This window comes from Phyllobates terribilis, unplaced genomic scaffold (genome assembly GCF_046119375.1).
Source record: "Phyllobates terribilis strain yellow unplaced genomic scaffold, ASM4611937v1 Scaffold_1__5_contigs__length_1240528914, whole genome shotgun sequence".
In the NCBI taxonomy this organism is placed as follows: domain Eukaryota; kingdom Metazoa; phylum Chordata; class Amphibia; order Anura; family Dendrobatidae; genus Phyllobates; species Phyllobates terribilis.
This window is the reverse complement of record NW_027362761.1, coordinates 808,616,792-808,640,298: the sequence shown is the minus strand read 5'-3', so window position 1 is coordinate 808,640,298 and position 23,507 is coordinate 808,616,792. Positions and strand designations below refer to the sequence as shown.

General features: G+C 42.3%; 1 protein-coding gene across 7 annotated transcripts in view; it reads left to right on the top strand.

Annotated features, from left to right (window-relative positions):
- The window catches only part of WDFY3 (WD repeat and FYVE domain containing 3), a 353,725-nt gene that overhangs the window by 136,763 nt on the left and 193,455 nt on the right, over window positions 1-23,507 (top strand). For all 7 annotated transcript variants that reach the window (XM_073637114.1, XM_073637120.1, XM_073637116.1 and 4 more), the window contains 2 exons: window positions 5,175-5,284; window positions 7,124-7,285. In XM_073637114.1, the coding sequence (XP_073493215.1) occupies window positions 5,175-5,284; window positions 7,124-7,285 (272 nt within the window). The remainder of the gene's footprint in view (window positions 1-5,174; window positions 5,285-7,123; window positions 7,286-23,507) is intronic.

The following is a 23,507-nucleotide window of genomic DNA, read 5'->3' as shown; positions in this document are numbered from 1 at the left end:
TGAAGAAAAAACGAAGAGTGGTGGTCATGGGGGATTCCCTGTTAAGAGGAACAGAGGCCGCTATCTGCAGACCAGACATAACCTCAAGAGAAATGTGCTGTCTTCCTGGAGCAAAAATTAAAGATGTGTCTGACAGGATATCAAGACTCTTCAGACCTACAGATCACTACCCATTCCTGCTAATACATGTGGGGACAAATGACACCGCAAGAAAGGACCTGGAAACCATCTGCAGTGACTTTGAAGATTTAGGCAAGAAAGTGAAAGAATTGGGAGCGCAGGTGGTCTTCTCATCCATCCTCCCAGTGGATGACCATGGAACAATGAGGTGGAATAAGATTCTACAGGTGAACAACTGGCTACGTCGATGGTGCCGTCAACAAGGATTTGGATTTCTGGATCACGGGATGAATTACCTATACGATGGACTACTTGCTAGAGATGGGGTGCACCTTACGAAGACTGGAAAACATGTATTTGGAAGTCGCCTTGCTACACTCATCAGGAGAGCTTTAAACTAGAACAATGTGGGAAGGGAAGCAAAAGGCCAGAAAAAGCCATACAGCTGACAAATACTATTGAGATCTCTGCTACTGGAAGTGGAAAGAAAGAACAAAGACAAAAAAATCTAAATAAAAATATGGGAGGAAGAGAAACCAATCACAAACTAAAATGTTTTTACACAAATGCACAAAGCATGGGCAACAAACAAGGAGAATTGGAACTACTAATGCAGGAAAAGAAATATGATGTCATTGGAATCACTGAAACTTGGTGGGACGATACACATGATTGGAATAAAAGGCTAAAAGGATACAACTTATTTGCAAGAAACAGAATTGATAAGCGAGGAGGAGGTGTCGCATTGTATGTTAGAAAAGCGTATATCTGCACAGAGATTGAAGCTTCAGAGACTGGGAGTTCTGTGGAAACTGTTTGGGTAAGAATACAAGGAGAGAACAACGGAAAGGACACCATTGTAGGCATTTACTACAGGCCACCTGGGCAAGCTGAAGATATGGATGAACTCTTTATGTATCAAATGACCAAGTTCTCCAAAAAATATGACGTAGTGGTCATGGGAGATTTCAACTATCCAGACATTTGTTGGGAATCTCTCTCAAGTAAAACTAACAGGTCAAGCAAATTCTTATCCTCTCTTGCTGACAACTTTATCTTCCAAAAGGTAGGGGAGAAAACAAGGGGATCTGCTACTTTGGATCTAATCCTTATAAACAGGGAGGAAATGGTTGAGGAGGTAAAGGTGGCTGGGACCCTAGGAGGCAGCGATCATGCGATTATAGAATTTTGGATAACTAGAGGAGGAAGACATGTGAAGACTCAAACTTCAAGGTTAGATTTTAGAAAGGCAGATTTTAAGAGACTCAGAAAGAGAATAGGAGGGATCCAATGGCTGGATGTCCTTAAGGACAAAAATGTCCAGGAAGGATGGGAAATTTTTAAAAATGAGATTCTCAAAGCACAATCGTTAACAATCCCGAAAAGTAGGAAGAATGGGAAGCATTTAAGGAAACCAGGATGGATGAACACAGAACTTAAACACATGCTAAAAAGAAAGAAAGAAATGTTTATTAAATGGAAAGAGGGAGGCATATCTAAAGAAGATTATAATGCAGTCTGCAGATCCTGCAGGGCACGTATCAGGTTAGCTAAAGCTAACAATGAATTAAGGCTTGCAAGAGATGTCAAAAGCAATAAAAAAGGATTTTGGGGGTATGTCAAAAGTAAAAGAAAAGTCAAAGATGCTATAGGATTTTTACAGGATGAAAATGGAGAAATGGTAAGAGAGGATGTTGAGAAGGCCGAACTTTTTAATTCCTATTTTGCATCTGTTTTCTCTCAGAAAGAAAATGTAACATCAACTGATTTTCACTGTCCTTTTAAAGGAATAGAAGAATCCAAGTTATCTGTAAACAGAAAGATTGTGAGGGAATATTTAGCTAACATAAATGAGTTCAAGTCTCCAGGTCCAGATGAATTACACCCCAGAGTACTGAAGGAGATCGTAGAAGAAATTTTAGAACCACTCTCCATAATCTTTGAAAATTCTTGGAGAACAGGAGAAGTCCCAGAAGACTGGAGAAGAGCAAATGTTCCTATCTTCAAAAAGGGGAAGAAGGTGGACCCAGGGAACTATAGGCCGGTGAGTCTGACTTCTATACCAGGAAAGATCTTTGAACAAATTATTAAACATCATGTATGTAAGTACCTGGATAAGAATGAAGTGATTAACCAGAGTCAGCATGGGTTTGTAACTAACAAGTCATGTCAGACCAACTTAATTTCCTTCTATGACAGAATCACTGACTGGGTGGATCAGGGAAATGCTGTAGATATAGTATATCTTGACTTCAGCAAAGCATTTGACAAAGTATCTCACACCATCCTTATTGAAAAAATGACCAAGTATGCAATGGACCAGGCAACTGTTAGGTGGATTCATAACTGGCTTAGTGATCGGACTCAAAGGGTGGTTGTAAATGGCTTCACATCCAGCTGGATGAATGTCTCAAGTGGGATACCACAGGGCTCTGTCCTGGGACCTGTATTGTTCAACATCTTCATCAATGATTTAGATGAAGGAATTGAGGGTAAACTGATTAAATTTGCTGATGACACAAAGCTAGGAGGGATAGCTAATACTAGAGAAGAGAGAGAGAGGATTCAAAAAGACCTAAATAAACTGGAGCAGTGGGCAGCAACCAACAGAATGGTTTTTAACAGGGAAAAATGCAAAGTACTACATCTGGGCAATAAAAATGAAAAAAGCATATACAGAATGGGAGGAATAGAGCTAAGCAACAGTACATGTGAAAAAGACTTAGGTATACTAACAGATCATAGACTGAACATGAGTCAACAGTGTGATGCAGCAGCAAAAAAGGCAAATACAATTCTGGGATGTATTAACAGAAGCATACAGTCTAGATCACGTGAAGTCATTATCGGTCTTTACTCCTCTTTGGTCAGACCTCATCTGGAATACTGTGTACAGTTTTGGGCACCACATTTTAAAAAAGACATAGACAAACTGGAACAAGTTCAGAGAAGAGCGACCAGAATGGTGACTGGTCTGCAAACCATGTCCTATGAGGAACGGTTGCAGGATTTGGGAATGTTTAGCTTGCAAAAAAGAAGACTGAGAGGAGACTTAATAGCTGTCTACAAATATGTCAAGGGCTGTCACATTGTAGAAGGATCATCTTTATTCTCATTTGCACAGGGAAAGACTAGAAGCAACGGGATGAAACTAAATGGGAGGAGACACAGATTAGATATTAGAAAAAACTTTTTGACAGTTAGGGTGATTGAGTGGAACAGGCTGCCACGAGAGGTGGTGAGTTCCCCTTCAATGGACGTCTTCAAACAGAGGCTGGACAGACATCTGTCTGAGATGATTTAGTGAATCCTGCTTTGAGCAGGGGGTTGGACCAGATGACCCAGGAGGTCCCTTCCAACTCTACCATTCTATGATTCTATGAATTCTGTCTCTGAGGTTCTTGGGCAGTTCCTTTTGAGCTCCTGATTCTCATTTGGTCTGACATGCACTGTGAGCTGTGAGGTCTTATATAGACAGGTATGTGCCTTTCCAAATCAAGTCCTATCAGTTTAATTAAACACAGCTGGACTCCAGTGAAGGAGTAGAACCATCTCAAAGAGGATCACAAGGAAATGGACAGCATGTGACTTAAATATGAGTGTCTGAGCAAAGGGTCTGAATACTTATGACCATGTGATATTTCAGTTTTTCTTTTTGTAGAAATTTTTGCTAATTTATTCTCATTTCTGTTTTTTTTTTCAGTTAAGATGGGGTGCAGAGTGTACTTTAATGAGAAAAAAAATGAACGTTTTAGAATTTACCAAATGGCTGCAATGAAACAAATAGTAAAAAATTTAAAGAGGTCTGAATACTTTCCATACCCACTGTATGATCTGTCATGCGGATACGCCTTAAGACCTCCTTACACACATTACTAATGTCTGCTGAATCTGCTGGTATTGTAAAACCCAATCCTTTTATAATTCTGGAGATAAGCTGCCACCAGAGTGGTTTGGCAGTGACTTTCCACCAGTGCTATGGAGTCGGAGTCGTGGAGTCAGAATCGGAGTCAGTATAAAATATAATAAATTGGGTACAGTAGTTCAATGCAGCTTGTGGGGAATATTGTTTCATAAGAATTTGGGAAAGTTATGAAATGTCCTATAAATGTCTGTCCTATTCCTGATCTAAGGGTCTAGACTTTTAGCTTAGATGGATCTGTGCTACAGTAAATTTATCACTTAAACATGAGCCATGTATGAGGGAGTCGGAGTTGGAGTCGGTGTCATGGAAATTGAGGAGTTGGAGTCGGAGGTTTGTCTTACCGACTCCACAGCCCTGCTTTCCACTCACCCCTTTGAAAACACATCAACTTTCAGCCAAGTCGAATGTTCATGTGAATTGGGGAATCGGGGGAGAGAGCCAACTGACGAATGAATGCTCACCCATTAGCCATCTTGTATATGGCAAGCTTTATATGTCTTGAGTTGGGAATACCTCCTTTAAGTTTATCAGCAAGATATTCTTGGACTTGTGAATACTATATGATCTTATTTAGAAATGAGCGAAGGCTTGATGTTTAGTTAAAGGGGTATTCTCATCTCCAAGATCCTGTCCCAATATGTAGTAGGTGTAGTAATAATAATATTAGCAAATACCTCCAATTAGAAATGTAGTATAGTTTTTCTGATTCGCTATCTCTTACCCCACGTGCAGGCATCGCAGGACCTTAGGTATTCATGGTTATGTCCACTGATAAAGACAGTTAGTTAGCTAGCTGCTAGTGGTCGTAACCATGGATACCTAAGGTCCTGCAATGCCTGCGCATGAGGTAAGAGAGATAGCGAATCAAAAATACTATACTATATTTCTAATTGGAGATATTTGCTAATATTTATTATTATTATTATTATTACACCTACTAGATATTGGGATAGGATCTTGGAGATGGGAATACCCCTTTAACTAGTATAACTAATGTGGGCATGCTTACATAGACTTGTCTACCCCACACCTCTTGGTCAGTACATATCTTCCATGTTAAGTACAAAAAATCTATACACATTTTATGCAACAAATTGATCAGATTCCTAACAGTTGATCTCTTTTCCAGAGGCTGCAAGTCGAGCAATAGTACAGTTTCTTGAAATCAACCAGAGTGAGGAGACCAGCAGAGGGTGGATGCTCCTTACAGTGATTAATCTCTTGGCCTCATCTGGGCAGGTAAGTTCTTTTTTGCTTTCCTATGGACCATCTACAATTCTATTCAATGGTGATGAATCACTTTGTTAATAATACTCATCAGGGGCACCCAACCAACATTTCCCACCCAAGAATGTTATCAGCCTCGATTCTTGTAGGTGTTCTTCATATTATTGAGTTAATGGGTGGCTCACTTTTCTGGTACCGTTCTGCTTTTTTAATAGATACTGTTAGATTATTATGGCCAGCATTACCATTCAATAGAATAACAAAGTGAACTGACTGAACACTTAAGGCTGCGTGCCCACGTTGTGTATTACAAGCGTATATGCTGCGGAATTTCCGCAGCGTAAACGCTTGTAAAACGCATGTATATCCGCACCCCATGGTCCCCAATGGCATTCCGCAATGTCAATGCCCATGCTGCGGATTTTTCCGCAGCGTATATGCTGCGGTCAAAAATCCGCAGCATGTTCATTAATTTTGCGTTTCCGCATGCAGAATCAATGTGCGGATGGTACCCAAGTCTGGAGGAGAGGAGACTCTCCTCCAGACCTGGGTACCAAAGAACCTGTAAAAAAAAGAATAAAATAAAGTTTATACTTATCTTCTGATGTTTTCCCTCCGTTGCGCTGTTTGTCTGAAGGACCTGCCACGTCATTGAGTCATGTGACCCATCACATGACTCAATGACGTCACCGCAGGTCCTGCACACAACAGTGTGAGCCGCTCAAGACTCCGGACGGGGCGGAGAATGCATCGGTAGGTGAGTATAAACTTTATTTTTTTATTTTTTACCATTCTGATTCTTTTTTTTAACTATTACTTGGTCACACTATATAAATCCATGCCGGTTGCATGGATTTATATAGTGTGAACAAGTTGTCAAGCACTTTTCCAAGTGATGCTTAAATCACTTGGAGAAGTGCTTGATAACCCGCATGCGGAAATGCATGCAAAGACGCTGCAAAGAAGCCTCACAAACGCTTCTACCTGGCGGGAAAACCGCATGTAAAATCCGCATGCGATTTTCCCGCCAGGGAGAAGCGTAAAAAATATGCTTCAGTTCCGCAACGTGGGCACTTAGCCTAAAAGGTCTTTTTATTAGTCTGAACAAATGAACCTAGATGAGATCACAACAATAGTGCCGCTTGTCCTTTGGCGCCTATTTGCTAGTTATGACAAACTTCAAAAGACCTATTGATAGGGAATTTAGATTGTGAGCCCCAATGGGGACAGCAATGATAATTTATGTAAAGGGCTGCGGAATATGTTGGCACTATATAAAAATAAAGATTATTAATATGAAAACGACACCAACAATATCCAACCCATTAGATTGACTACTTGTTTAAAAAACATCCATCTGGCATAATAATTATTTTTTTTTTGTGACTCTAAATTTGACAATTTATAGAACCAAATTGTATTCTGAATAGAAAATCCTAGTGTAGGGATATTCTAAAATTTTAATTTCAACGGGACAATAGATCATGACTTAATTTCTCGATCTTCAGTTGTTTTCACTTGTTGTCTTGTACTTATTTCACTGGGATTTCATATTTTATAATAAAACTTTAAGAGCCACAGAAAAATACACAATTTAAAAAAAAAAAAAAAAAAAAGCAATACAAAAAAACTATATAAATAGTGTTGTGATAATGCCCTGGGGTCAGTTGTTTTATCAGTACATTGAGCGCATACAGTGTTTATATAAGCTAGGTAGTAAATAGACGCGCTAAATTGTCAAGCCTTCCCCTTTATAGAGAATCAATGTATAATTATTTTTCCAATCATAGCAGTACCTTCTTCTAATGTTTGATATGGCTACAGTGTTTTATTTGTTTTTTTTTTCCTTAGAAAACTGTGGATTGCATGACTACAATGTCCGTACCCTCCACGCTCATTAAATGCCTATACCTGTTTTTTGACCTCCCGCATGTTCCTGAGGTGCCTGGAGGAGCAGAAAACGAGTTACCCCTGGCAGAGCGTAGAGCCTTACTCCAGAAAGTGTTTGTACAGGTAAAAATGGGAACTTCTATGAATACTTCTTCCATTACAGCAACAGGAAAAAATATTTTACTTTCTTTTATAAAGGCAAGAAATACTTTAAAAGCATTGGATCATGAGTGGGAGGAGGAAGAGGTAATTGGGGAGGGGAGGGGAAGGCTTTTTTAAAGTTTTGCCTGCCTTTACAAAAGTAAGTTTTCTATCCTGAGCTATCCTCTATTGTTAAAATGTATCTCTGGCAAATGACGGAATGGTGCTCTATACTATTGCAGGTTTATACATTCTCTATTCCACTATATGTAGAAAGAAACTTAAATTACAGCAGCCCTTTCCTCTCTCCCTGCTTTTGCCAGCTGCAGTAACTGATATTTAGTGAGAGGAATAGATCAGATAGAAGTATAAATAGAAAGACAAATGGAGATTGACAAACAGCAAGCATATCAAAAATGAAGGAAAAAAGAATGACTGTCTTTTTAAAGAGTTTGCTAATTAAAGGGGTTCTTCGGTCCAAATTGATAAGTCTGCAATACAAGTCTGCACGCAATGAGCGCTCCGAGAATTCGCCTGTTTCTGAGCCGGGACAGGAGGGTATGAATGAGTTATACATGCTCCCGGCCAGTGGGCATTGCCTCACTCCATACACTTGTATTAAGTGAGGCTGCGCCCTCTAATCGGTCATGCCCACTGGACGGCCAAGTCACTAATTGGGGCGCGGCTTCGCTCAGTACAAGTGCATAGAGCGAGGTTGGGCTCTGTCCGGGAGTATGTATAACTATTACGTACCCATCAGTCCCAGCTCAGAAACCGGTGAATCCCCGCAGCACACAGTACGTTCTCTGGGGGGATTCATAAGTCTGCAGTCACACAGATTGACTGCAGACTTATCAGTTTGGACCGGACAACCCCTTTAAGAAAGTGTGGAGATTACAGCAGTATCCTCACAGATAGAAATAAAGACTACCTTGCCTATCTTATATGTGTGTGTGTGAGCATTAGGGTAAATTATAATGTGAGATAGCAGGCATTTAGAGCTGGAGACCAATTTGTAGCTAAAGGCCTCGGCCCCACTATCAGTATTTGGTCAGTATTTGGTCAGTATTTTTTCTCAGGAGTGGGAGCCAAAACCAGGTGAGGAACAATCAGCAGAAAAGATATGACAGAAACACGTCACCAATTCTGCATTTATCACCCACTCCTGAGAAAAAATACTGACCGAATACTGATAGTGGGGCCGTGGCCAAACTGTATTTCTATCTGGACAACAGCTTGGAGGTAGACATTAAAGGTATATTAAAATAATCCTATACTGCAAAACAAATGCTGGCATAATCTAGTGATCACACATATCTTCTGCTTATGCTCTTTTCACTTTCAACTGCATTCCTTTATCAATTGGTACATTTTCCATCTCAAAAGAGAATTATATGTATCTGAAACAAGATATTTCACATTATATTAAAAAAGAAAAAAAAAAAGCTACTAAACTTCCCATCATATAAGCTCATCAACAAATCTTTGCTGTTTTCTGTGATTATTAGACTAAACTTAGGCCTGTCTTTTTTTTCATTGTTTTCCTATTGGGAAACAATATATTGTTATGTTGAATACTTTGCCCATTAACCTTTTTTTTACTTGCATGCATGTCGTGATGTAGCTATTATCTAATGTAGCGTTTATTTTTCATTACTGGTCAACCAGATTTCATTAATGTGTATACATCGTAGTTGCTAAAAGTAATAAATGTGACTTTATATTTGTTCTCGAACATTCTAGATTTCATGGATGGATTGCTTAAGGAATTTCTAGATAAGTCCAAGCTGTACCTTCTCTAAATTTGATGTTAATACTATGTATAGCACAAGTGATCAGACAATCGCAGCTTCAAGTCCCCTAAGGAGACTATTAAGCACAGTAAAAAGTGAAAAAAAAAACATACAATTAGAGGCGATCAAAACATTGTATTTACCCCAAAATGGTATCAGGGAAAATGTCCGCTCAGAGCGTAAAAAGTAAGTACTCACACAGCCCCATATCCACGAAAATTGAAAACGTTACGGGTTTCGGAAAATGGCGACAAAAGCAAAAAAAAATTTATTGCAATTTTCAAAACTTTTTTTCATCACTTAAATAAAAAAAAAAACTATACATGTGTCACGGGTGTGTCAAAAGTGACAGACAGTCGCCCTGCAGTTGGTTGCAGGAGATCTCTACGTTTGGCGTTACAGACATCTTCTTAGAGGCTGTCTCTAGGACCCAGCGGCTACCTCCTTCTGGCTAATTAACTCCCTGGCCTGGGTGTATAAATACCTGGTGGGTTCTAGAGGGATCTGCCAGCGATATTCATTACTACCTGTGAAGGCTTAGCATGAGCAGTACTTAGTCCTCTCTGGAGCTTGAGTACGCGTGGCATTTGTCTGGAGTTGTCTAAAGCTAAGCTTTTTCCCCCTGTTTGTTCTTCTATGTTGTCTATAGTGTTTAGTGGAAATCGACTAGTGCTCATCTCCTCCCTTCCCTAGCCTGAGCCGAAAGACAGGGCAAGGTACTTGAGCGGCGATTGGAGGAATTGCAATTTTGTTTGCAATTTCAACACACTTGGATTTTTTTCCCCCTTTCCAGTGCATAACATAATAAAATGAATGGAGTCACTCAAAAGTACAACTTGTCCCGCAAAAAACATGCCCCATACAGCTATGTGGATGGAAAAATAAAAAAAGTTATGGCTCTTTTGAAGAAGGGAAGGAAAAAACAAAATTGTAAAATTCCCTGGGGGTGTCTCATAAATAAATATTCCAATTGAAGACTGGTTATATTAACATGCAGGGGCTGCAAAACTATAGATAGGTAGACGTAAAATAATTCTCGACTGATGAAACAGTATTAAAAAGTTGGATCCAGTATAGGCAATATTCTTCTTTTGCTACAATATATATGTAGCCCAGGCTACAGTGAGAATTGTGTAGTTGCAGCTGATCTGTTTAGTTCCCAGGTCTGTTCAGTGAACTTGTTAAGGGGAATTTGTCAGTAGGATTTGCATGATTTAGGGGCGCAGCCTGATTCCACAGATGTGTCACTTACTGTACTGCTTGGTGCAATTTTGATAAACTATGTACACTATACATCGTCAGCAATCTGCCAAACAGTGGTGAGGGCGCGGTTTCACAGATTAGCTGGACTGCCTGGCATGGGACACCTAGTCCTGCAGTCATAATCTCAGGTTGATAAAACACTGATTGTATTAAAACTACAGCAAGCGACACATCCCAGGAATCAGGCTCTCTGTCCGTACATTGTGATCTCAGATTAAATGGCAAAAACTTGCTTACAGATTCCTTGTAATGGGTTATTCTGTTCTCCTGCCTTTCATGATTGAAGCAGGAATGTCAACATCAAAATTCCAGTTGCAAGAAATACAAGTAAATAGGAGTTAAGAAAACAGCAGAACTCCGAAGCGGTCGGCTTTTTCCAGAGCTCCATCTCCTGTGCCCGGCGTTCGATGGCATCTTCCAATTCTTTAGCCACGAACGGCTGAGATGGAAATACACGTCTATCTGTGCTAATTTAGGTCCATTTTGGCAGTGTCCATATTTCTATTTTTTGGCTTCTATTCACAGTACACACGGGAACAAACTTGCAAACTATATGTTAAACAGAGGCTGTTGACTGATGCCGTACAGTAAACTGTATTAGCATCAGGTGATGTATACAACATGGGCAGATGTGAAATGTATATATTTTTTTTTTTTAGAAGTAGACTTGGTGGCATGTTGCCAATAAAATGATTTAGCCGTTTTATCTCTTGGAGGAGCAGTACCAGGAATACTAAAGTCTAGTTTGAGTTCGAGTAAAGCCTTTTACTGAATCTGCATCAGAAATCATTATGTGTGCTGCTGCCTTTGCAATAGTTGTTTCCATCTGGCGTCAGCAGTTATCGATCTGTTTAATATCCCCACTGCAATTTCTTAATAGAATATTTGATAAGCCATCTGCCTCAATGATCATTCCCAGTCTAAATGAGAATTTTCAGTTCTAGCTTAAGAACTTCATCTTCATTATATTCTGTGGCAGGGAATTATTAAAAGTCTTTGTGTTGCTGGTATTAAAAGGAAATTATAAATTCAGAAGCCAAACTTTTACTTGTAACATTTTCATTGTTTGAAAAGTTCATATTAATCATAGAAAAATGACTTATTGTAATTATGCAATTATGTGGTAGGCTATGGCTTGGGTACGAGTAGGAGTGATATTTTCACATTTTGGTAAACTTTTTGACTAATCAAATGTTATTTTAAGAACATTGGGGGAAACTTGCTAAATATGCAGCAAAAACTGATATACATGCATGAGGGTATGTACAGTATATATAATGCCCTAGAACAGTGATGGCAAACCTTTTACAGACCGAGTGCCCAAACTGCCACCCAAAACCTATGCTGCCTCCCCCCCCCCCTCAATCCATGTATATATGCTGCCTTCCTCCCCCTCAATCCATGTATATATGCTGCCTTCCTCCCAATCCATGTATATATGCTACCTCCCCCCCAATGCATGTATATTTGCTGCCTTCCTCCCCCCCAATCCATGTATATATGCTGCCTTCCTCCCCCCCAATCCATGTATATATGGTGCCTCCCCCCCAATCCATGTATATATGGTGCCTCCCCCCCAATCCATGTATATATGCTGCCCCCCCCCCAATCCTAGTATATATGCTACCTTTACCCTCCTCAATCCATGTATGTATGCTGCCTCCCCCCCCCTCAATCCATGTATATATGCGGCCTTTCCCCCCCAATCCAAGTATATTTGCTGCCTTCCTCCCCTCAATCCATGTATATATGGTGCCTCCCCCCCAATCCATGTATATATGCTGCCTCCCCCCCAATCCATGTATATATGCTACCTTTACCCTCCTCAATCCATGTATGTATGCTGCCTTCCCCCCCTCAATCCATGTATATATGCGGCCTTTCCCCCCCCAATCCAAGTATATTTGCTGCCTTCCTCCCCTCAATCCATGTATATATGCTGCCTCCCCCCCAATCCATGTATATATGCTACCTTTACCCTCCTCAATCCATGTATGTATGCTGCCTTCCTCCCCCCCAATCCATGTATATATGCTGCCTTCCTCCCCCCAATCCATGTATATATGGTGCCTCCCCCCCAATCCATGTATATATGGTGCCTCCCCCCCAATCCATGTATATATGCTGCCTCCCCCCCAATCCATGTATATATGCTACCTTTACCCTCCTCAATCCATGTATGTATGCTGCCTTCCCCCCCTCAATCCATGTATATATGCGGCCTTTCCCCCCCAATCCAAGTATATTTGCTGCCTTCCTCCCCTCAATCCATGTATATATGGTGCCTCCCCCCCAATCCATGTATATATGCTGCCTCCCCCCCCAATCCATGTATATATGCTGCCTCCCCCCCAATCCATGTATATATGCTGCCTCCCCCCCAATCCATGTATATATGCTGCCTCCCCCCCAATCCATGTATATATGCTACCTTTACCCCCTCAATCCATGTATATATGCTTCCTTCCCCCCCTCAATCCATGTATATATGCTGCCTTCCCCCCAATCCATGTTTATATGCTGCCTTCCCCCCAATCCATGTATATATGCTGCCCCCCCTCAATCCATGTATATATGCTGCCTTCCGGCCCCCCAATCCATGTATATAGGCTGCCTCTCCCCAATCCATGTATATATGCTGCCTCCTCCCCAATCCATGTATATATACTGCCTTCCTCCCCAATCCATGTATATATGCGGTCTCCCCTCCCCTCAATCCATGTATATATGCTGCCTTCCGCCCCCCCAATCCATGTATATATGCTGCCTTCCGCCCCCCCAATCCATGTGTATATGCTGCCTCCCCCTCCCAATCCATGTATATATGCTGCCTCCCCTCCCCTCAATCCATGTATATATGCTACCTTCCGCCCCCCCAATCCATGTATATATGCTGCCTCCCCATCCCCCATTCCATGTATATATGCTGCCTCCCCATCCCCAATTCCATGTATATATGCTGCCCCCCCCCCATCCTACTGGCGCCGCTGTTCATCGCATACAAAAAAACAAACATTAAACATAATAAACGCTCCTACTCACCTTCCTTTCTCTCCCACGCTGGGTCCTATCCTGTAGCCGGCAGCTGAATCCAGCGTCCTAGCGATGGGGGCTCATGACGTCACTGCCATGTGCCCAGTCGCTTGTACGCTGACGCCGGCTGCTAGCAGCGTGCATTGCAGCGCACGGGCCTGACAAGTTTGTGCGCTGCTATATATTTCAGCTAGATGTGTGTCAGAGAACGCACATCTAGCTGAAGTAGGGGCTGGCGTCGGCGGGCTCCCGAGTACTCACCCGCCAGTCCAGTTCCAGGAGTGCTAGTGCTGCGGCGATGGCGTGCGTGCCCTTGCGGAGGGCTCTGCGTGCCCCCTCTGACACGCGTGCCATAGGTTCGCCAGCACTGCCCTAGAAGGTTATTTTTCACAATATACTGGTGCACAACTAACTGCAACTAATGTGGCATCAGAAGCGAAAATCTACCTAGCAAGATGCAACAAATTTATTACACAGCGTGCACCTCTGTAATAAATTTGTCACATTCTGGATGTCAAATTTTAGGAGAGTATTAATAAATCTGCCTCCATGATTGAGGCATGCACACTACACTACAGTTCTATACTTACTTAAAAGAAACCTAGAAGAAGAAAATGAGACCATTTTTTTTTACTTTCCAAACATGAAAATGTTGTCTGCATGGAGATCACTTGGTTCCAGCTGCGCAGCTGAAGGATTCTGATAGCAATAAGTCACTTAATGAATTCACCACATCTTCTCTGTGCCATGCACCTTGCCAGAAATCCTGCTCCAGTCGAGTGCTGGAGTAGCATTTCTAGCATAGAAAGTGCTGGCATATTTGGTGAATTGGATAGGCAGGCGTAGTCATATCCCGGCCAGCCCCAGCTGCTCCCAAACTCCTTCCATTTTCTTGAAGCTGCTTCAAACTGCCAAAAGTTGCAAGATTTTTGCACAAAAATTTAGCGACTTTTCAAAGCGTTTTATGCCAGTTTTCTGGCGCAAAAGCTTTGACTGTTTTCCCTCATAGATTTCATTCCATAGCTGAGTCAACGGTGCACTGGATAGAAATTAGAAGGGGGCATCACAATAGTTCAGTAGTGCAGCCTAAGACTTTGAGCCTGTAACTTCAAATGAATATACGTCACCATGGCGGAAAGTTATAGCTTTCCTTTATGCTATAAGAAAATAAAAATATGTTCAAAAATGCTACCGAGTGATTCACTCACTACTTTACCAGGAAAAATCACTGTAACTTCTGAAAGAGACTGTCGACCGTACTGTAATTCGGACTGTACATACTTTGGTTCATGGGAAGTGAGAGTGCAATGAACCTCAGCAACAGCCATGAGAAACATCTTCGCGCTGAGTGGTCGCCCCTTCGTTTGTCTCCACTACGAGATTAACTTGCTGCTCGCCTTTCTGTGTGGTGTTAGTTCTTGTGGTGCTTGCATTTCACTCCTGCTGAATTCCTTCTTCATTTGTTGACAAATGGACGTCCGAAACAATTCAAGATGTGGAACAGCGACTTCTGGCATCTCCACGTAAATCCTTGTACAGGCTTTACCAAGAGACGGGCATGTCGTGTTCCATATGTCAACGAGCGGCCAAGAAAGGTCGTGTTCGCCCATACAGAGTCACTCTCGTTCAGGAATTGAAAGGGCCTGATCAAGAAAAAAGAATTCGTAATTGCCGGATTTTTTCCCTTTGGGGCCATTTGAAGAGTTAGATGTACAGTAACATGACAGGCTTTCCGAGAGAACATACAGCGAGAAATTCAGGCTATAACCCCAGACGTCCAGCGGAATACATTTAACAATATGGAATGCCGTATGCTTGGATGAGAATGGTAGACATTCTCAACACCTGCTTTAAATAATCAGTTTCTCATGAACCTAGGTACAGTCCAAATTTCAGTATGGTAGATAGTCTCTTTTAGAAGTTAGAGCAACGTTTCCGGGTAAAGTAGCGAGTAAATCACCTTGTATAATAGAGTGAAAAGCAATTGCAAACTACATCTTCAACAGAGGAAGACCTGAGAAAAAGAAAAGGAGCAAAACAAGGTATGATATAAGTAAGACAGAGATTTGCATAAGGCATTCAATGAGAATTTCCTAATACTGTTAAATTATAGCAATAGATTAGTGTTTCCCAACTCCAGTCCTCGACCCACCAACAGATCATGTATTCAGGATTTCCTTAGTATTGCACAGGTAATAATTCCATCAGCTGTGCAATACTAAGGAAATCCTGAAAACCTAATCGGTTGGTGGCTCTTTAGGACCGGAGTTGGGGAACATTGCAATAGATTATTGATGTAGTAAGAGACCGGAAACTGCGATGATCAAAATGGAAAATTAGTTTTCTTTTCCATCAAGATTTGTGACTAGGTAAGCCCCTCTCCATATTGGTTTTCCATGTAATCTCTTCTTGCCTAAACTTTTCCTGATAATTATTTTTTTTCTTCCAAATTAAAGGCAATCATAGTTGTAATACAAGGCTGATGCACTTTAAACAACTTTTATACAGTCCTTCAAAATGGTTCTTGAGGCTGTCCATTGCTTCTGCTATTTATAGGTTGAGCAAAGATAGTTCATTTAGAATACATATTGAATTAAATAAAATGTCAAGTTTTAAGTGGTTTCCTAAGACTTCAAAGTAAAAGCATATTACTTTGCACATGCCAACAATTTCTATTCAGTAGGGCTTCAATTGCCAGAACCCAACGATCATCAAAATAAAGGGTTCAATCACTTGTCAAAGGTTGTTTCTATCACCTTCTGGTAGTAAAAACCGACCAAATTCAAAAAAAAAATTCAGACAAAAGTAAAAGAATTATTACATTTGGTGAATTAAGCTCTGACGCTTTAATAGAAGGAGACTCAAGTCTGCCTCACTGTTTTGACAACTATGTGAGACTTCCTGCTTAAGTGCTGTGAAAAACCACTGTGTGGGGGAGTTTATGGTCAGCCTGTAAATACAGGGAATTTTATGCTGCTGTCTTATTTCATGCAAGATGTAGTTATATATGTGGGAGTGTAAAATTGAGTCGTGTAGATTATAAAGCGTTAAGCTGAGGAGGCTAGAAAAAGTACACACAGAAGTAATAGGGTAATACTCTTCATTGTAGCTGCTGAGAGCTATCTATGTGTGTTTAATTTAAAACTCCTAACAACCCTTTACAAGCAGCAATGTCCTTCTCAAGTTCACAATCTATAGCGCACTGCTCTTCCTGTTTGTGCTCCAGTACGATTGGCATGGCTCTACTGCTGGCCCAAACTGTGCACCCTCTAATGCTGCAATCAGCAGCAGTTTTGCCTCTGTAGTATCTCCTCAGCAACATCGAGGAGCGCATGGGCATTGAAGCTGACCGGATCCGGATAGCTTCAGACTAGACCTTACACTCTCTATTGGAGAATGCTTGAAAGCGCTAAGCTCCTTGCCTAGGAGACCGGCAAATGCTGATGGACTCCACAGGTCGCTGGTAACCCAGTCTAAATGCAGGAATACATTTTAAATCCTCTTTTTCTTGAGAACAAAGAGCGTTTTTAAAATGAAGCAAATTGAAAAATAGCTTTTTTATAATAACTTTGCAATTTTAACCATTAAAGAGTTTTAAGAATAACCCTATAATTAATCCTTTACAAGTAGCAATGTTCTTCTCTAGTTAATTAACCCTGTACAAGCAGCAGTGTCTCCCTCAAGTTATTTAACAGTTTTAGAGTACAGTATCTCTATCCATTAGGCTGTAAAATACGCAGTGACATTCTATTATGTTGCTGATTACTAAACATAGAATACTGTTATTTAAGTTCTAGCTCCTGACTTGAGGTGAGGATTTTTTTTCCTCTGATTTGCATTTCATTAATTTGCAGCTTGGAGAGGAAGGGGGAAGATACATTGATTAATTCACAGTGTTTGCACTTTACCTTTTGCAAATTTTTGAAAAAAATGGGTAAATGGGTTCTCCCATTCTCTATATAGACCAATGTCGCTCAGTTTGGTTAAAGTGAAAGAAAAACCTGTGCCCTGGTAATACTGTGGGAAATCAATCAATTTACTAATGACATGCAGCAGGTGAAATAAGTATTGAACGCATCACCAATTTTCTAAGTAAATATATTTCTAAAGGTTCTATTGACATGAAATTCTCACCAGATTTCTGTAACAACCCTTCCAATTCACACAGGCGAAGAAAGAAGACCGTAGAAGTCCATAAATTAAGTTCTCAGAAATAACACAGGGAAAAAGTATTGAACACAAGAAGAGTGGTGAAAAAAGCCATATATAAAGTCATGACACCAGCTGAAATCTATCAGTAATTAGAAAGCAATCCTGCCACTTAGTGAAAAATATCAGCTGGTTGAATTGATGGCCTATAAAAAAGTGCCACACAAGAAACCTCTCATGTTGGGTAAAGTCATTGAGCTGTTTCAAGACCTTTGCAGCCTTATTGTTGCAAAACATACTGATGGCATTGGTTACAGAAGAATTTCTAAACTACTGAAGGTTCCAGTGAGCACTGTTGGAGCCATAATCATGAAGTGAGGAAAAACCATCATTTCACCATAAACTGACCAAGACCAGATGCTCCTTGCAAGATCTCAGACAGCGAGGTGAAAAGAAATATCAGAAGAGTTGTCCAAGAGCAAAGGACCACCTGTTGAGAGCTACAGAAAAACCTGGAATCAGCAGGTACAATTGTTTTAAAGAAAACTATAAGTAATGCACTCAACCTCCATGGCCTGTATGCATGCTCCCATGCAAGACTCCATTGCTGAATAAAAAGCATGTTCAAGTGCATTTAAAGTTTGCTCAAAAACATTAAGACTAGCCTGTGAAATGCTGGAAGAATATAGTCTGGTCAGATAAGACCAAAATTGAACTCTTTGGATGCCATAATACATACCATGTTTAGAGGTCAAAAGATGCTGCATATCACCCCAACATCTCCATACCAACAGTGAAGTTTGGAGGTGGGATCATCATTGTGTGGGGCTGTTTTTTAGCATATGGCACTGGAAAACTTCGTAATTGAAGGAAGGATGAATGGACATATGTACCAAGGCATTCTTGATAAAAATTGCCATCAACCAGGATGATCAAGATGAAATGAGGGTAGACATTTCAGCAAGACATTGATCCCAAACACACGGCCAAGGAAACTCTCAATTGGTTTCAGAGAAAGAAAATAAAGCGGCAAGATGGCCCAGACAATCACCTGACGTGAATCCAATAGAAAAATTATGGCGTGTTTGTGTGGAAGAAAGGGCCAAAATCACACCTGAGCAATGCATTCGACTAGTTTCTCTATACAGGAGGCGTCTTGAAGCTGTCATCACCAGTAAAGGCTTTTGTACAAAGTATTGTGTAGATTTCAGTAAGCGTGTTCAATACTTTTTCCCTGTGTCATTTCTCATTATTACACATAACTTCATTTATGGACATCTATGGTTTGATTTCTTTGCTTGTGTGGATTGGATGGGTTGTTACCAACAACTGGTGAGAATTTCATATCAATAGCACCTTCAGAAATATATTTACTTAGAAACATGGTGACAAGTTCAATACTTGTTTCACCTGCGGTATGTTTGAGAGAAGTCTATAATTTCATATACAGTCCCTTTTTTTTTTTTTTTTTTACTTTTTCCCAGAAGTGATATATTCTCAAATGGGTTTAAAACCTTGAGTTATACAACTTACTAATATACAAAGTGCTTCACTCTTCAGATATTTGTTCCAGTCCCGGGTCTCAGCAGGTCCACTTTTAACTGGTGATGTGTCGACATATGAAACACTTTCTGGTGTGGATCACAAGTCACCACTAAAGAACTGCTGGAAACCGGTACTTCAGATGATGATGATCTGAAGATCATGGCACTTTTGGCTTGTGGTGTGATATGGTATTGTCACGCTGTCTCTGTGTACTGGAGGTAGGGGGCCTAAGCTGACCCTGAGCTGGGGCCCTGACTAATCCCTCTACCTGGAGGTACTGTTAAAGGTACAGAGGTCCAGGCCGCCAGCGTATCCCCTACCTCCTGAGGATCCCTGCACCTAAGTAATCTAGTCCTGAGAAGGACCCCGATCACAACAAAAGGGGACAGGTAATAATATGCCAACACTCAGTACTTAGACGAACGAGACAGTACAAGGGTAAAACCAAAACCACCTTGCATACAAAAACTACACAACTACAACAGAGGGAACACCAATGGGAAAGGAGATAAATGATAAAGCGAGGAAGGGAAAAAACACTCCAAATACACTTATCTCTGAAACTCCAAATACCACGATCCGCTCTGTTAGTCTGCATGAAATGCTTTCACCGACACTTCCCTAACAGAGCAGCAGACATATGAAGGAATCTCACTACAGCAGAATTGATTGCAGCTGGGCGAGGCTGGACCTTTTCTAGCACAGAGAGAGAGAGAGTTAACTCCCTCACTGCCGAAAAGCACAAAGCACCAAAAACTCAGCTGCGAGAAGTCAGGCTGTGCAATCGTGACGATCTTCGTGGCGACACAACCATGACAGGTATAATGTGTCCTATCAATATATCATAGCATTCTAAGTTGTGGAGAGCCTCTGGTATTACTCTGTTATATTTGTGTTCATGATAAATAAAACTGTGTGTGTGTTGTGTGTGTGTGTGTGTGTGTGTGTGTGTGTGTAATATATAAATTTTATAATGTCTTTATTTTTATAAGAGGAAGATGGGGGTTATGTTGATTAATATATATACTGGTGCGTGTGTGTGTATATATAAATTTGTGTGTCTAGGTCGCAAGAAGAAGACCTATATGGTTGAAACGCGTAGTCTGTTCCTAGACAGCTGTGTCCTCTACACTGCCATAAGTGCCCACTGTATGTACATACCTGGTCCGAAAAGGAATGATGTTCTTTTAAGGATTGTTGAGGAATGAAAAGATTTTAAGAAAAATGCCGAAATAAGGGTTCATCTACTGGACTTTTATTTGTTTTGGTTCCAAGCGAGATACATGCATACATACATACATACATATACACACACACATATATATATATATATATATATATATATATATATATATATATATATATACACACTGCTCAAAAAAATAAAGGGAACACTTAAACAACAGAATATAACTCCAAGTAAATCAAACTTCTGTGAAATCAAACTGTCCACTTAGGAAGCAACACTGATTGACAATCAATTTCACATGCTGTTGTGCAAATGGAATAGACAATAGATGGAAATTATTCGCAATTATCAAGACACCCTCAATAAAGGAGTGTTTCTGCAGGTGGGGACCACAGACCACAGCTCAGTACCAATGCTTTCTGGCTGATGTTTTGGTCACTTGTGAATGTTGGTTGTGCTTTCACACTCGTGGTAGCATGAGACTGACTCTACAACCCACAGAAGTTGCTCAGGTAGTGCAGCTCATCTTGGATGGCACATCAATGTGAGCTGTGGCAAGAAGGTTTGCTGTGTCTGTCAGCATAGTGTCCAGAGGCTGGAGGCGCTACCAAGAGACAGGCCAGTACACCAGGAGATGTGGAGGTGGCCGTAGGAGGGCAACAACCCAGGACCGCTACCTCCGCCTTTGTGCAAGGAGGAACAGGAGGAGCACTGCCAGAGCCCTGCAAAATTACCTCCAGCAGGCCACAAATGTGCATGTGTCTGCACAAACGGTTAGAAACAGACTCCATTAGGGTGGTATGAGGGCCCGACGTCCACAGATGGGGGTTGTGCTCACAGCCCAACACCTTGCAGGATGCTTGGCATGTGCCACAGAACACCAGGATTGGCAAAGTTGCCACTGGCGCCCTGTGCTCTTCACAGATGAAAGCAGGTTCAAACTGAGCACATGTTACAGACGTGACAGAGTCTGGAGATGCCGTGGAGAGCGATCTGCTGCCTGCGACATCCTTCAGCGTGACCAGTTTGGCAGTGGGTCAGTAATGGTGTGGGGTGGCATTTCTTTGGAGGGTGTTACTCTCGCGCCTGGACTGACTGGCGTGAGCATGATTAGTGATCCCACTGTACCATGATCCGAGGAGTGCCTGGAGGGGCGTAACTAAGTATCAACCCGATCCGACCAAGGTCGCACGGCGGGTCAGTCGACTCCGTGAACCAGGGAGGAACCGAGCAGAGGGACCAGGTGCTACTCCGGGTCAGACCCCGGTCACAGCTGTTGACCCACTCCGGGGAATGCAGGAACAGGCAGGTTAGGCTGGCATACAGACAGGTGGGTACTGGTAAGCACGGCTGGTATGCAGACAGGTGGGTACAGGCAAGCACGGCTGGTATGCAGACAGGTGGGTACAGGCAAGCACGGCTGGTATGCAGACAGGTGGGTACTGGCAAGCACGGCTGGTATGCAGACAGGTGGGTACTGGCAAGCACGGCTGGTATGCAGACAGGGAGATACTGGCAAGCACGGCTGGAGTGCAGACAGGGAGGTACTAGCAATTTGGAGCGCAGGCTGGATAGTGTCCAGTACTGACTGGGAGACAGGAACAGAGCCGCAGATGCGGTAGATAAGCAGAGTAAAGCAAAACCGCCGGAGGACAAGACAGAGCAGAGCGAAACCGCCGGAGCGGTGGACAAGGCAGAGCAGAGAGGAACCGCCGGAGCGGTGGACAAGGCAGAGCAGAGAGAAACCGCAGGTGCGGTGAGCAAGCAGAGCAGAGCGAAACCGCAGGTGCGGTGGACAAGGCAGAGCAGAGCGAAACCGCCGGAGCGGTGGACAAGGCAGAGCAGAGAGGAACCGCCGGAGCGGTGGACAAGCAGAGCAGAGCGAAACCGCTGGCGCGGTGAGCAAGCAGAGCAGAACAGGGCTGCAGGTGCAGGCAGAGAGGACAGGGCTCTGTTCACATGGAACAGACTGGAAAATGCAGGAAGATGGTTAGAACACAGGAGGTAGATACGGAGGAAGGGAAAAGGGACAAACAGAACCAGATACACACAAGGTACTTACAATGAAGTAGCAAGTGGACACAAAACTCACAAACAGAAGTACAGAGACAACGAGTTGGAGTTAGGTGCAGGTTCAGACACTGCAGGAAAAGGGAGGGTACGGACTTAGAGACAAACAGGTAACCGGCTAGGAGACAGTTCAGACAGGAACTGACACTGCAACGAGATACAGGAACGAGCCTGGGTATACAGCCCCCAGAGGTGGAAACAGACTAGAAGTCAGAGATAACAGGCCTGGGTATGCAGCCCCCAGGGTGGCAGAAACAGACAAGATACAGGACGAGACCTGACAACTCAGAGGCAAGGAGCACACTGATAGATTGTGTTGCTCAGGCACCTCCTTCTGGGTGGAGGGGGTTTAAATATCCAGTGACTCACAGCAATAGGCTGGAGACGCATTAGGAGTGCGCCCACAGCAGTTATAAGAATCAGGAAGTAACCGGGCCGCCGCCCTAAGCAGTCAGACAAGAGACATAAACGCAGCATGAACTGGAGCAAGGTTTGCAGGCTGGACTGATGGGTAAGATTGCGGTCTTGCATAGTGGGAGGGGGTGCACTATGCAAGCACGCCGCCAGGGATGTTACAGTGGGCCCCACAGCCCTCCATGTGCTCGCCAGAGGTAGCCTGACTGCCATTAGGTACCGAGATGAGATCCTCATACCCTTTGTGAGACCATATGCTGGTGCAGTTGGCCCTGGGTTCCTCCTAATGCAGGACAATACCAGACCGACTGTTGCTGGAGTGTGTCAGCAGTTCCTGCAAGATGAAGGCATTGAAGCTATGGACTGGCCCGCCCGTTCCCCAGACCTGAATCCGATTGAGCACATCTGGGACATCATGTCTCGCTCCATCCACCAACGTCACGTTGCACCACAGACTGTCCAGGAGTTGGCGGATGCTTTAGTCCAGGTCTGGGAGGAGATCCCACAGGAAACCATCCACAACCTCATCAGGAGCATGCCCAGGCGTTGTAGGGAGGTCATACAGGCACGTGGAGGCCACACACAATACTGAGCCTCATTTTGACTTGTTTTAAGGACATTACATCAAAGTTGCATCAGCCTGTAGTGTGTTTTTCCACTTTAATTTTGGGGATGACTCCAAATCCAGTTTTTGAGCAGTGTAATCACATACAATACTGACCAAAAGTTTGGACACCTTTTCATTTAA